This window comes from Pimephales promelas, chromosome 16 (assembly GCF_988280905.1).
Source record: "Pimephales promelas chromosome 16, fPimPro1.hap1.1, whole genome shotgun sequence".
Classification (NCBI taxonomy): Eukaryota; Metazoa; Chordata; class Actinopteri; order Cypriniformes; family Leuciscidae; genus Pimephales; species Pimephales promelas.
In genome coordinates, this window is record NC_142784.1 from 29,639,661 (window position 1) to 29,652,983 (window position 13,323).

The 13,323-nt window shown below is 39.8% G+C and overlaps 1 protein-coding gene across 11 annotated transcripts in view; it reads right to left on the reverse strand.

The window, feature by feature from the left end:
• tenm4 (teneurin transmembrane protein 4) overlaps nucleotides 1–13,323 on the reverse strand; it is a 267,387-nt gene that overhangs the window by 46,755 nt on the left and 207,309 nt on the right. For 8 of the 11 annotated variants that reach the window (XM_089121430.1, XM_089121433.1, XM_089121429.1 and 5 more), the window contains 2 exons: nucleotides 9,352–9,601; nucleotides 7,620–7,640 (listed from right to left, as the gene is read on the reverse strand). In XM_089121430.1, the coding sequence (XP_088977556.1) occupies nucleotides 7,620–7,640; nucleotides 9,352–9,601 (271 nt within the window). The remainder of the gene's footprint in view (nucleotides 1–7,619; nucleotides 7,641–9,351; nucleotides 9,602–13,323) is intronic. The other 3 variants (XM_089121432.1, XM_089121427.1, XM_039678536.2) reach the window with 1 other exon arrangement.

Below are 13,323 nucleotides of genomic sequence, written 5' to 3' on the forward strand. Positions count from 1 at the left end.
CAGTAAAAGTCAGCCCTTACCACACAAGGGGCTAAAGAACATGAAAGCCCAACAAAATAACTCCAATCAAAAGAAAGAGGGTCTCTGGTTGAAAAAAAAAAACTCCAATCAGGAGGCAAAATAGAGAGTTTCCTCTCTATACGCTAATCAGATGCTGAGAAACCGATGCAATTTTACACTTCAAGTCGATCTGTGATATGCTGTAATTGTACCTCCGCTGAACGCTACATCTGTGGTCAAAGGCAGCTTGTGGTGAAATTGGGATGATTTGGACCAGTTTCACTGGTTTGAGCACCTACGAGCATTTCTTCAGGCTCATGCAATTTCTATCAGCTGGAGTTCCTGTTCAAAACAGGAAATTACTGTACTGTCTGAAAAACATGGTGGAAATTATATGTTAAATGTTAGCCAAAGAATGTGCGAATGTTCAAGAGTTGTTCATGACAGAAGAAAAAAAAAAGTGTGAAATGCTCTCGCCTTTCTGGAATGGGGTTAATCATTTTCGAACAAAGTGAGAAAGGTCACAGAACAAGAACAAAAACGATAAGTGAAAAGCATTCTTAAGCTGACTAGCCATGCTATGACACACATCTGCCAACTACCATCATTGCTAACAACCAACTTCTGTACAGCGTTTAAAATCTAGCACGAGAATTTAGATGGGAAAGGTCATTCGAGACACCAAACATGTTAACTGAACAATTTATTCATTGCAAAAAGTGCAACTTTGCTGGTCAGGCTGTGTTAGTACGCTAGTGATGCTAGCCACAACAAACACTATGCGACACGTCTGCCAAATGCGATCATAGCTCCCGACCAACTTGACTTACGATCCCTTTCAAATCCTGACAAATTGAGAAAGGTCATGATAAAAGAACAAAATGTTACATAAAAAGCATGCTTTGCAAGATGCTTGTGCTATGACACACGTCTGGTACCATCATTGTTAAAAACCAGCCTACCAACCCAGATAGCAAACTGACATTGAATCAACGTGGAAACATGACATCGAAACAACGTTGATCTGACATTGTTTTGCTCATCGAATTAACGTTGAACCAACGTCAGACGCGTCATTCTTTCAAAACTAACGTAAAATCAACTTGAAATCAACGCGTTGTTTCAACGTTATGAAAGCAAACCAATTTTCGATTTTCATTTAGCTTTGAAGAATGCCGCGTCTGACGTTGGTTCAACGTTAATTCGATGAGCAAAATCAACGTTGTTTCAATGTCATGAGAGACGTCGTTTCCACGTTGATTCAATGTCAGTTTGCTGTCTGGGAAAGGATCAGCATTCAGAAATTAAAGGAGTAGTTCACTTTAAAAACAAACAAACAAAAAAACAACTTTTGCTAATAATTTACTCAACCCCGTGTAATCCAAGATTTTTCTCCATGTAATGGACTTTACTGGGCACCAAACGGTTCAAGGTCCAAAAGATAGTTTCAGTGCAAACTGTAAACTGTTCAAAGGGCTTTAAACGAATCCAAACGATGAATAAGGGTCTTATCAAGCGAAACGATCACTCATTAAAAAAAAAAAACAAGTTTTATAAGCTCAAATGGTCGCCTTGCTTTGTTCTGTGATGCGCGTTCGTGACTCTCCTGTTTGAACTCGTTCATCAAAATGAACGAATCTTTTTTCGAGTCATTTGGTTCATTCAAAGAACGAAATAACCGAATTGACTCGGAAAAAGATTAGTTCATTTTGATGAACAAGTTCGAGCAGGAGAGTCACAAACGTGCATCACAGAACAGAGCAAGGTGACCATTTGAGCTTATAAAACTTAAACTTTGTTATTTTTTATTTAAATGAGTGATCGTTTCACTTGATAAGACCCTTATTCATCGTCTGGAATCGTTTAAACCCCTTTGAGCAGTTTGCAGTTTGCACTGAAACTGTCTTTTGGACCTTGAATCGTTTGGTTACCAATGAAGTCCATTATATGGAGAAAAAATCCTGGAATGTTTTCATCAAAAACCTTAATTTATTTTTGACTGAAAAAAGAAAGACGTGGACATCTTGGATGACATGGGGGTGAGTATATTATCAGCAAATGTTTTTTTTTTAAAAGTGAACTACTCCTTTAAAGGTCACAGCTAGTGAAGCACCGATGTGTAAATTGTGGCCCATGCCGATAACCAGCATTCAAAACCTAGCAAAGCAAGAGAATGTTCATAATCTTCGTAAGATGAATAGCCTAAGCAAATGCTACAACACGTCAGCTAAATACCATTATTGCTAAACCCGAACAAACATTAAAAACCTACCAAGTGGACACCAAGAGAATAAAAGCATTAAGTGAAAAGATTTGCTGAAAAAAGAGCCACTACACCTGTCTATGGTAGTCCTCAAGAGATGAATAGCCACAGCAAAAGCTACAACACACATCTGCTAAATACCATTATTGATAACACCCAATTTGTCTCAAGAGCGCAGCATTCAAATCCAAAGTGGGAAAGGTCACAAGAGAACAAATAAGTTCAGCATTATCCGAGAGATGCCAAATACCATCATTACTAACAACCAACCTGTCTCATGATCCGCATTCAAAATCTTACAAGGTTGCCGCAAGAGAACATGAGGTTAAAAACATTCTCTGACTAGCCATAGCAAATACAACAACACACATCTGCCAAATGCCATCATATTTAACACAAAACCTGTCTTCGTATAAGCATTCAAAACCGATTAAACAAATCCCATCCATGTACCTCTGAGGCTGTTAGTGCCGAATCCCAGTGGCCAATGCGAGAGAGTGGAAAGGAATAGGGCCAGCTTATCTGTCAGCTTCGATCTATATTATTCAGACCGACACCTGACCTTCTAGAAGCAGGCCGCTTTGGTTGACCTGGGGCCGAAACGTCACCGTGTGGCGGCTGAGCGCGTTGAATGATGGCCTCGGTTTGGAAGGAAGGTAAAACAGGCTTGCCAAGAAATATCTCAATCCCATTTTGCAAGAATCTGCCATGGAGTTTGACACTCCAGATAGATGCTTTTCAGTCCCAGGAGACTATGTGTTGTACAATGTGTTATTGGAGGCTCGCGTCATTGTACTTTCTTTGATGAGGAGAACACCATGACCTTCATAGGCTCCATCTATATTCAACGACTAAAGCCAGTCTGGGGAGGATAATTGGATTTTTCAGCATGTTGCTGCTGTGACGATGGAGGTGTGCGACTCTAGTGGAAAGGGGGTCATCGGGTATGTCGGAGAGATCATGGTCTATTCTCTACACACATAAAGACTGTGCATTTATTTGTTTTCACACAAACGGTGATGACTGCTCTTCTCTGGTTACAAATATGACTTTGGCCTTTTCAGCAGTCGTTTCTTCAAAAGTTTATTTTGACATGTAATTTTCACTTTCTGAGCTTTTTTAACATTTATACGAGTCCCCTAGCCTGTATATGGTCCCCCAGTGGCTTGAAATTTCAACTGGTGCCATCCAAGCTTTGGCTATCTTTCTCTGCCTTTGAGAAAATGAAAGTTCAGACACGCTGATCTTGAATCTCCCCTGTATGACATCATACAGGGGAAAGCAAGGTAACCTCCCCTTTCTCTGCTTTGCCTGCGCTGGAAATTTGGCTCACCCATGAGAAAGTGAGCTAGGAAGTACAAATAGAGTTTTTATCAAGATACATCATGGTTTGCAGGCATGCAAAGCATGGCAGTTGTTCAGTGTTCGGATGTACACAGAAGTATTTTTTAGTTCCTTCATCCGAGCCTCTGAAGAAACAATGGGTTAATTTTAATATTCTCTGGAAATGCGACGACACAACTTCCCAAATTTTTGTTTGGTCCAAACATTGCTCAGACGACTGTTTCCTCAACTTGGGCCAATAGAGTGCCGAAGTGATGACGTCACTTTGTAGGACAAATCGGAAGTTAGCGGCGCATGGGTTCCCTTGATGCTATGCATTTTCCCCATAGACTTTTGGAAAATCACCAAAAATAAGATCTGTGTTTTGTGTTTTGTTTACACGCTTTGTCTATCAAGTTAATCCAACATTTATACATTTTGAAACCTATATAAAGTTTAAAAAACCACAAGCAGACACAATAAAGTGTAAAAACCACAAGCAGGTTATAACTGGTGTGTTTTAGGTCATAGATCTAAACGTGAAAATATGTAGAGGCTTTGTTCACCACAGACCATATTTCAGGCGATATAGCAAAAACCCATTCAAAAATCCCATAGACTTTAGAGCAAGGGAACCGGGAGTGCTAAAATGCTAACTCACTTCTGCGTTTTGGCCTACAAAATGACGTCATAACTTCGGCACTCTATACACAACTGGCCTCGATGAACGTATGAAAATAAATCGATCGAGCTAACGTTACCAAACAACACTTTCTGATGTGCCTAATTTTTTAAGTTCAGACAGGTGATCTTTCTCTCAAAATCGTTCAATATTTGTTTATGCATAAGTAAGTCAAGTTATGAAATCAATGACGTGCGTTACATTGCACAATGAAGCTCTTACTGTATGTACATCATCGTGTTTGCATTAGAGAGTGCAGAAACTACGTTACAATGATAAGATCTTCATTCTCGTGACTGTCCTCTGCTTGCTCAATGCTAATCACAGCAACATTTTATGTGATGGGAATAGATCTAAATATTTTAAAAACTTCTCACGATTCATTAATCTCGATAGCTGCAATAGTAAAAACCTATAATAGCTGTAGTAAAAGTATTCGAGAGAGTTTCACATGCAATACATAGCTATTTCATATGCAAGCATGTCAGCCAATCACAGCAGTGGGCGTTTACACTGAATCCCACAGCAGACACGCCCCTTCAAATCAGGTTAGGAAAAATGCCTTATTTCTAAATTCTCACTATTATTCATCTAAAAAACACACTAACATTATAAAGGCAACCCAGGAAACATTATAAAATAATAAAATAACCCCATATCATGGGACATTTAAGTGAATTATTGGAACATGTTCCTGTGAATGATTTAGCTTGTATACCCTAAAGCGAAACTTCTACAAGCACACTGGCTGCAAACACACTGAAAAGCATGACCCATAGACCAACATCCGACTAATGTGAAATGTGAATGCTTGGCCTGCAAATAGACTTGAGTTGCATTCTTGTGTAACAATCACGGTAAGAAAACTCAGTACTGAAGGGGGAAATCGAGTTAGCTTTAAAGGACTGCACTATTACATATGGATGTGTTACTGCTCATCTAGCTAGCTTTGCAAGAAATATGTTGATAAATTGCACAGCAATATTCTCTTCAATCTGCAGCTTAGGCAATACAGTATTTACTCAGAATAAGACCACTGGCTGTGGAAGAAGACCTTTTACATGAATGCACACTACAGCAAGCACTTGTTTTCAGACTTAGGGTACTTGTCAAACTGTTTGATGGATAGAAATGCGTAACATCCTTTTTGAGGGAGTCGAGAGTCCGTTGCACTGATATGAACATTTTGGCCGATAATATCGATAATTCTTTATATTTGAAAGCCGATAACCGTTATATTGGCAGGCAAATCTAAATCCAAATTTTTTAATAATTTTTGAGAGCCTGATAACAAAAACAAAAGTCTCACCATTAAAAGTCAAGTCCCAAGCACACAATTATAATGTTCTCATTATAATTTTATGGAGCCTAACTGGAATTGCACTTAACTGGATTTTCCATTTTTTTAAGTGATTTCAATCATTTTTCAAAACCATCATGGCTAACATTGTGCATCTAAAGTGTTTCTGCTGAAGGAGAAGATCCAAGATCCAATGCTACTACATCTTTAAATCAATATTAGTAGCCTATTTGAAGTTAACATAATAAAATACGTAGACCTACACCACAAAACTAGTTGAGGACGATAAATTAAAATTGGGCAATTTCAGCGTTATGGACGTGACATTTGCAATCAAAACTTGAAATATAAATTCTCAGAAAATGTATTTAATACCAATCAGGGGTGCGTTTCCCGAAAGCATCGTTAGCCAACTATGGTCGCAAGTTGGTCGCAATTTCCATTGAACTCTATTGGTAACGACGGAACTTGCGACCATAGTTGGCTAACGATGCTTTCGGGAAACGCACACCAGAATAGGACCTTCTGTCCTGCGCCATTGAGCAAGCAGCAACTCAAGGATTTCTGGATTACTAGAAACTTCTAGGCAGGTGTGTTCGGGGAAAGTTGGGCCCTTTGGACCTAAAGTACAAGGTCTTGCCTTCCTTAAATTTTCATTAAGTAATGGATGCCAGAGCATGTCGAAAGTTCATTATTTTCGTTGCCCATGGCATTTCTCCCTTATGTCCCTAGGATGAATCTTCCCAATCAACTGTACAGTGCTTATCTGGCATCCCAGATAGCAAACTGACATTGAATCAACGTGGAAACATGACATCGAAACAACGTTGATCTGGCATTGTTTTGAACCAACGTCAGACGCGTCATTCTTCAAAACTAACGGAAAATCAACGATAGGAAAGCAAACCAATTTCGTCGATTTTCATTTAGCTTTGAAGAATGCCGCGTCTGACGTTGGTTCAACGTTAATTCGATGAGCAAAACAATGCCAGATCAACGTTGTTTCGATGTCATGAGAGACGTCGTTTCCACGTTGATTCAATGTCAACTTGCTGTCTGGGATTGCAAATATGCAGTATACGACTAGCCATTTATTGGACGTGTGCCCTTATCTAATAGCAACAGGATGTGTGACGCCACCCTTTGTCTCGGCTGAATCCACAGGAGAGTCACGACCTGACGACGCAAGGTTTAACAGAGGCTTCATCATGAAGGATAGGGCATTTTTAAAACTCGCAGGTGTTCTGGGTTTAGCCAACCTCTCTCAGAGAAACCTCTCATATCCTGTCAGTCATACCTGAGCATCAAACAGCTAGCTGTCACACTGATGCCTGTCAAAACACACAGCTGGTTGTGCCACACATCTTATATTAAGGGTTCATAGCACCACAGGGAGGATGTGTGTAATTTTTGAAAGCTTAGATCGAAGTTTAATGACTGATGTCTTTTTTTTTTCCTCGATACCATGCTGCCATTTGTCAAATCAAACATGTTAACGAACTGTGTATTCAGATCCGACGGCGCTTTGAATGTGTAATTTGTCATCGGGTGAAATATCACGCTGCATTGTGGGATAAGGCAGCACGGGTCTTTCTAATGGCTAGGGTTGGGTGATTATATTCTTTAAGGAAGCTTAGTCCCCTGAGGGAGAGAAATATTTAAAACGCTGATACCGGTCTTATGCTAAGCTTGTAACCGCTTTTCCATCTTTCTGTCTGACATTTCAAATTATGTGCCTTGACTCTGGTTTCCTCAATGTACACAATTCTTCAAGGCTTTTTACTGATGCATTAACCCACTTTGAGAGTTTACCCATGCATCAAAACGGTCTCAAGATCTACAGTCATAGCACTGCCCCTTTTATTGCTATCTGGAGAGGATGTGTTTTAATGCACTTGTTGGTACGCTTTAATTTAAGGAAAACACCTACACTGGGCTCATTCCACGGGCGGCTACAAAAGCAACCGTATATCAATAACAGACCGTACAGAGCATTTGACTGATGTTCATTCATCATAACAAATGGTATTACTCTTTAGAAAAGCTCTTACCTATGCCTGAAATCTTTATTTCTGTACTTAGCAAGAGCAGCATGAAAAGAAGAAAGTGGAAAAAAGAGGGTTAGCTTACAGAGTTAGTACTTAAATGATGCATTAAAGGGCCAGTTCACCCAAAATTGAATATTCTGTCATTAATAACTCAACGTGTCGTTCCAAACCCGTTCATCTTCGGAACACAAACGAAGATCTTTTTGATGAAATCTGAGAGAGCTTTTCACGTTTGAACCAATGAGGTTCATTTGTTTGTTCTTGTTTGTCAAGCAGCTTCTGTTTATGTTGGCTGATCAATGTTTGTGTGTGAATAAAAGACTAAACTGAACCTGTTCATCATATAAAGCGATCGATTCTCTTCTGAAAATTTGGACTAAACTACTCATATGGATTAGTTTTACGATCTCTTTATGAACGTTTTGAAGCATCAAAGTGGTAGTGCGTAGTTGTCAATGGAGGGACAGAAAGCTCTCAGATTTCATCAAAAAGATCTTAAACATTAAAGGAATGGTTCATTTTGAAATTATTTTTTGATATGTTTTAGCTTACCTCAATGGCATCCAAGATGTAGGTGTCTATGTTTCCGCAGTAGTTTCATTTTTGATATTTTTAGGTCAAACCGTTCGTGTCTATCAGTCCTAATATGGAGGTCTATGGTCACCACCTCAAAGAGCATGCACAGAGAAGTCCACATTAAACATGATTTAATGACTCGTACATGTAAGTACACATTGATGGCCTAAGACACGAAACGAGCGGTTTGTGTGAGAAAACGAGCAGTATTTATATCGTTTTACCTCTTGTAACCACAGCCATGTCCAAGTGATCTGAGGGCGTGGGCGCTTTGTGGCTTTTTTGGCTTTCTCACACAAACTGCTCGTTTCGTGTCTTAGGCCATCAATGTGTACTTTGATGACTTTGAGGTGGTGACCATAGACCTCCATTTTATGACTGATAGACACGAATGTTAAATTGAAACTACTGTGGAAACAAAGACACCTACATCTTGGATGCCCTTGAGGTAAGCTAAAACATAACAAAAATTAATTTCAAACTGAACTATCCCTTTAATGAAAGTCACATGAGGGTGAGTAATTAATGACAGAAAGAGCATTTTTGGTTGAACTATCCCTTTAAATGTACAGAGAAAGGGTTAAAGTGGTAAACCTATACTACTACAGACAGTTCTACAAGCATACATCACATACTGGATTGTTGACCAGGCCAACACATCACAGTCTCTTCTGATATAGAAAAAACATTGCTAAATGCAAATAATAAAATGTAACCAACCATGTAATTCTACATAGTTAGGACAAAAAAAGGCTTGTAATAAGAAAACAATTCCCAAGAAATCAGGTTAAAATAAATACCAGTGTAAAATCTAAGCCCTGATGCAAAACCCTCCATTTAATTGATGAATTTCATCTAGAAATGTAATTCATGCCTCTATGCACCTAACAATGAAAATTCTGTCATTCACTTCCTTCTATGGAACAAATCTGGTTAGTTTTTTTCAAACATTAAAGTGAGACAGGCTTGGAATGAGTAAACAACAACAATTTTGTGTGAACTTTAAATGTAAAAAGCCAGCATCAATCATGTGCTATATGAATAGATCTCCAAGATGCCTTTTGGTTTGTGAGCAACTTATCTAAGAAGATTTAAAAAGCAATTTTCATTGACGGTTAGGCGAACGTTTGTGTATCTATGCACATGCAGAATGCCAAACCTGAGCTCCAAGACACTCGTGACATTTCCAGTGGTGAAGATCCGACGGACGTAGTTGAAATCCCCCACGTACAGACTGCCATCCGACCCACAGGCTAAAGCTACAGGTGCGAGCAGCTTATTTCCGTCCGCCAGCCCGTTGCAGCTCGGGCAGGAGATGCTGCGCCTTCGCCCGTTACCCATGATGCTTCCGATGACCGGGGGCTGCTGGGAAATGAAGATGTTCTCGCCGTTACCCTTGTGCAGGATACCTGAGTGACAGAGAAAGAGGTGCCATTACTATTTTGTCCATTCATTGTAACTAACACGAATCCACTCAGCAGTAAATCAACAGGTTTTGTCAGACATGAGAAGCAGGGGTTTTAAATCGGACTCAATTCTGCTCAGATTTAATGACATTAAATGTATTTGTACGGAGCTTTTCTCTCTCACAGAGCAACAGGACGGCTGCCGGCGCTTGAGAAAGGATTTCGCAAAATAACCAGGCCGAGATGTGCTAAACAGAACTGAATTAATTTATCGGAAGGATGTGTTTTTCCTCTCGCACAGCCGGATGCTTCTGTACAGAAAGCAGCGAAGTTAAAGTCCACAGTTGCAGCAGGAAACAACTTCCTCTTATTATCAGTATCACAGTCAGTCTGAATCTTCACCGCATGCCAATCTCAGACGCCACAAACACCATTCAAATGTGGCAGAGTGGCAAAATACGTGAAAGTCAATTTCCAGTCATTTTCATTCTGTAGCGCTTCCTCCACGAGCACCTGTTAAACCACGCTGCGTTTTGAGAGATGCTAAAAAACAGGCCGTTTTCAGGCCATCCATGCTGATTGGCTAGAAATATAGGTGGGTTTACTGGGCTTATTCACATCAAGGTTGAAAATTAACTTAAAGGGTAGCTAAACCCCTGGTCAGTGCCTGACTCCACCCACTGGCAATATTTGAAAATGCTGAAAAAGTGGGCTGACCCCAGCGGAGATAGAGGGGATGAAATATATGCTAAAACACTCGTTTTCAATACTCACAATTCCAATTCCTGACTCCCTACAGTGGTTTTGACGACACAAGATGGTTTTTATACTGCCAAGGGCGTAGCTCGCGTGGTGAGCTGAAACCTGCGTACGTCACGAAGTGCGGAAGATCCAATAGGAAAATTCAACTGCAGTAGCCACCGTTCAACCTGAAGAGGGCAGCACTAAGACGTTTTTACACCATATATTGTAGAAATAGAACACTTTATAAACAAATGTCAAAAAGTTACTCGAATCAATGACTGGTATTAATAAAGATCCATTCTTACAGATCATTAACTAAAAAAATTTGGTTTAGTGTTTAGTTACTCTTTAAAAAACAGACGTTTCCTTGGAGCTTTGAATAAAATCTGGCAATTTTGGAGAAAATTTTGTAGCTGAAATTTAAAATAAGTTTAAAATATTCTAACTGACCCCCCAGCGTGAGTTTTTCAAGGCGACCGTTATTTGGAATGCGTCACTTTAATGTTTCCATGGTGACGCGTCATTGCTCGTCACGTGACACAGCACAACCACAACACAGCGCTGAATGAATGATGATCTGCTTTTATGTATTTTTTCCTTTTTTGTTAAAAATATTCACAAATGTATTTGCTATATGAAACACTGATATTCCTATTGTCAAATATGTGCAAGTGGATGGGTTCTGTTGTTTAAACATCTTTATAACGATCGCGCTAGTTGAGCTGTATGCACAATGGGCGCCGCCATTTTAGTTTGTTTTCAGAGTTCAGAGAATCGGATCGGTTGGATTTACAACGTCAATTCTTCCACTTCTCACAAAATATATGAAAGTAAGTGGCCGGAGAATAGAATCAAATGTTAAGCTACTTACACAGTGTATCTGATATGAATAAAACGTGTCTTCTTATTAAAATTGAAAGGATTATTATTGCCACTAGACATCAGTGTGTATTTTACAAACTTAAAATCATTGTTTTGCCAGTACTTATGTGTATTTAAATGACTGAAACCTAAAATAAACATTATGTGGTTGAAAACACTCAATAGTTGTGATATACGACAACGCTGATATGAGTGTCCGTCTTTGGCTCAGTGCCAGCCCACGCGCGAGAGCAAGTTTGAATTTAGCGGTTGATGACGTGATGCATCAAGTGACCGTTCTAATCACACTGGTTTGATCGTACGCTCCAGGGACCAGCCAAGACTGATCACACCGTACGCGTGAAAGGGTTAAACGAGCCGGAAGATTGTGGCCAAAACTGGTACTGCAATAACTTTCAACCCCCCCAGAAGTGACATTTTTTCCCCCAAAACCTGACAAATGAAAAGCAGTTGTCAGCAGTTTCAGCATTTTATAATTTCGCTTGAGTGCGATTCATTTTATTTCAGTAAAACACATTGGTTTGAACTTTGGTCGGTTTTTGGCAGCAATTCATTCTGCTTCAGTTTGATTAATTTCCATAAAAATGTACTTTTCATAAAATCATAAAATTTCCCACACTGTTCATTTAATGTTTCACTTGAGTCTCATTCAGGTGTATGAAAGGAAACTTTGTAAATTTACTTGAGTGTGATTCATTTTCCTTAAGTTTGACACATTTCTGGGGGGTTTTTTTGGCAGTAATTCATTTCGCATTCGTTCAATTAAGTTTCTTTCAAGTCTACCGATGAAAACTATTACTGCATCAGTACGGAGACTAGGAGAGGCAATTTAACGGATGGCATTACAAGAAGCTTCCGTGTAAATGAAACAGTCTCTTGGGAAAAGAGAAAGGAAGAGAGAGTTGACATTTGACAAATTTGGGCAAATTTTCCCGGAAGTCCCCATGTCGACAGCGCTGGGTTTTAGTGACAGACCAAGCTGTCACCTGCGTTCCTAACACTTGTGCTACAAGTACGCTTCATTTACTGAGATAAGTGCGCCTGTGCGCTAGCAAAAGAATACTTGACAGGAAGCGAAATGCAGCAGTTTGTGCAATCACTGATTTCATAAACAATTCAGCAGCGGTAGGAAAATTGACCAACTCCAATAAGGTCCTGTCATAGAAATAATGGCTTTGGCTTACTGAGCTGGGGTTTGAAAGACGATTCATATTCACTGATATTATCATTTAAACTGCATTGACAATATTGGATGAGAACGTTTGAACCGAATTGAACTGTGTAATGACGCTACTGCAGTCTGCTTATAGTTGAATTTAATCTGTTTTATAATTGACAAACGCTGCAACATTGAGAGTTATTGAACTGAACTGAAACAAAACTAGATGAACTAAATGGAGCTGAATAATGGCACTATTATCTTCACTAGAGCTGCTTTAGCTCAAATTGAATTTGTTTCATAATTGAAGAATTTTACATTAACATTGTGATTTTGCTGTTTATTAGGGTGAAGCTGCTTTGAAACAATCTGTATTGTATAAAGCGCTTGAATGTTATAACTTATCCGAGTCCAGGGCCCAGTTTACACCTGGTATTAGGCCGTGTGTCCACCAAAGCGTTTTTAGCCAGCTGAAAAGGCTAGACGCTCTGCTGAAGACGCCGTGCTTTGGGCGCTTGAGAGCGTTTTGGCAGCGCAGCGTTTTTTCCGTTGAGACGTTCCGTTGCTATGATACAGAATACACGCAGCAGTTTGAATGTTGACAGTTGGTCGGCGTGGTATTAGTCCCGCCCCTCCTCCACTGTGATTGGACGGCTGGGTAAAAAGTGACAGTGATGAGCGCTGCGTTTTATCCAAAGTTGAACATTTTTCAACTCCCAGCGACCAGTAAAAACGCCGGGCGCTCGGCGCTTCAGCGTGAAAAAAAAACGCTCAGCGCCTCGGTACGCTCATGGCGTTTAAAAAATGCGGCGCTCCCATTGAAAACAATTGAAAACATACGCCAGGCGCGTGGAAAAACGCTTTGGTGGACACACGGCCTTAAGATGCGTTTTGGTCGATCGGATCACAAATAGACGAGTGACAAATAGATATCTGTCTC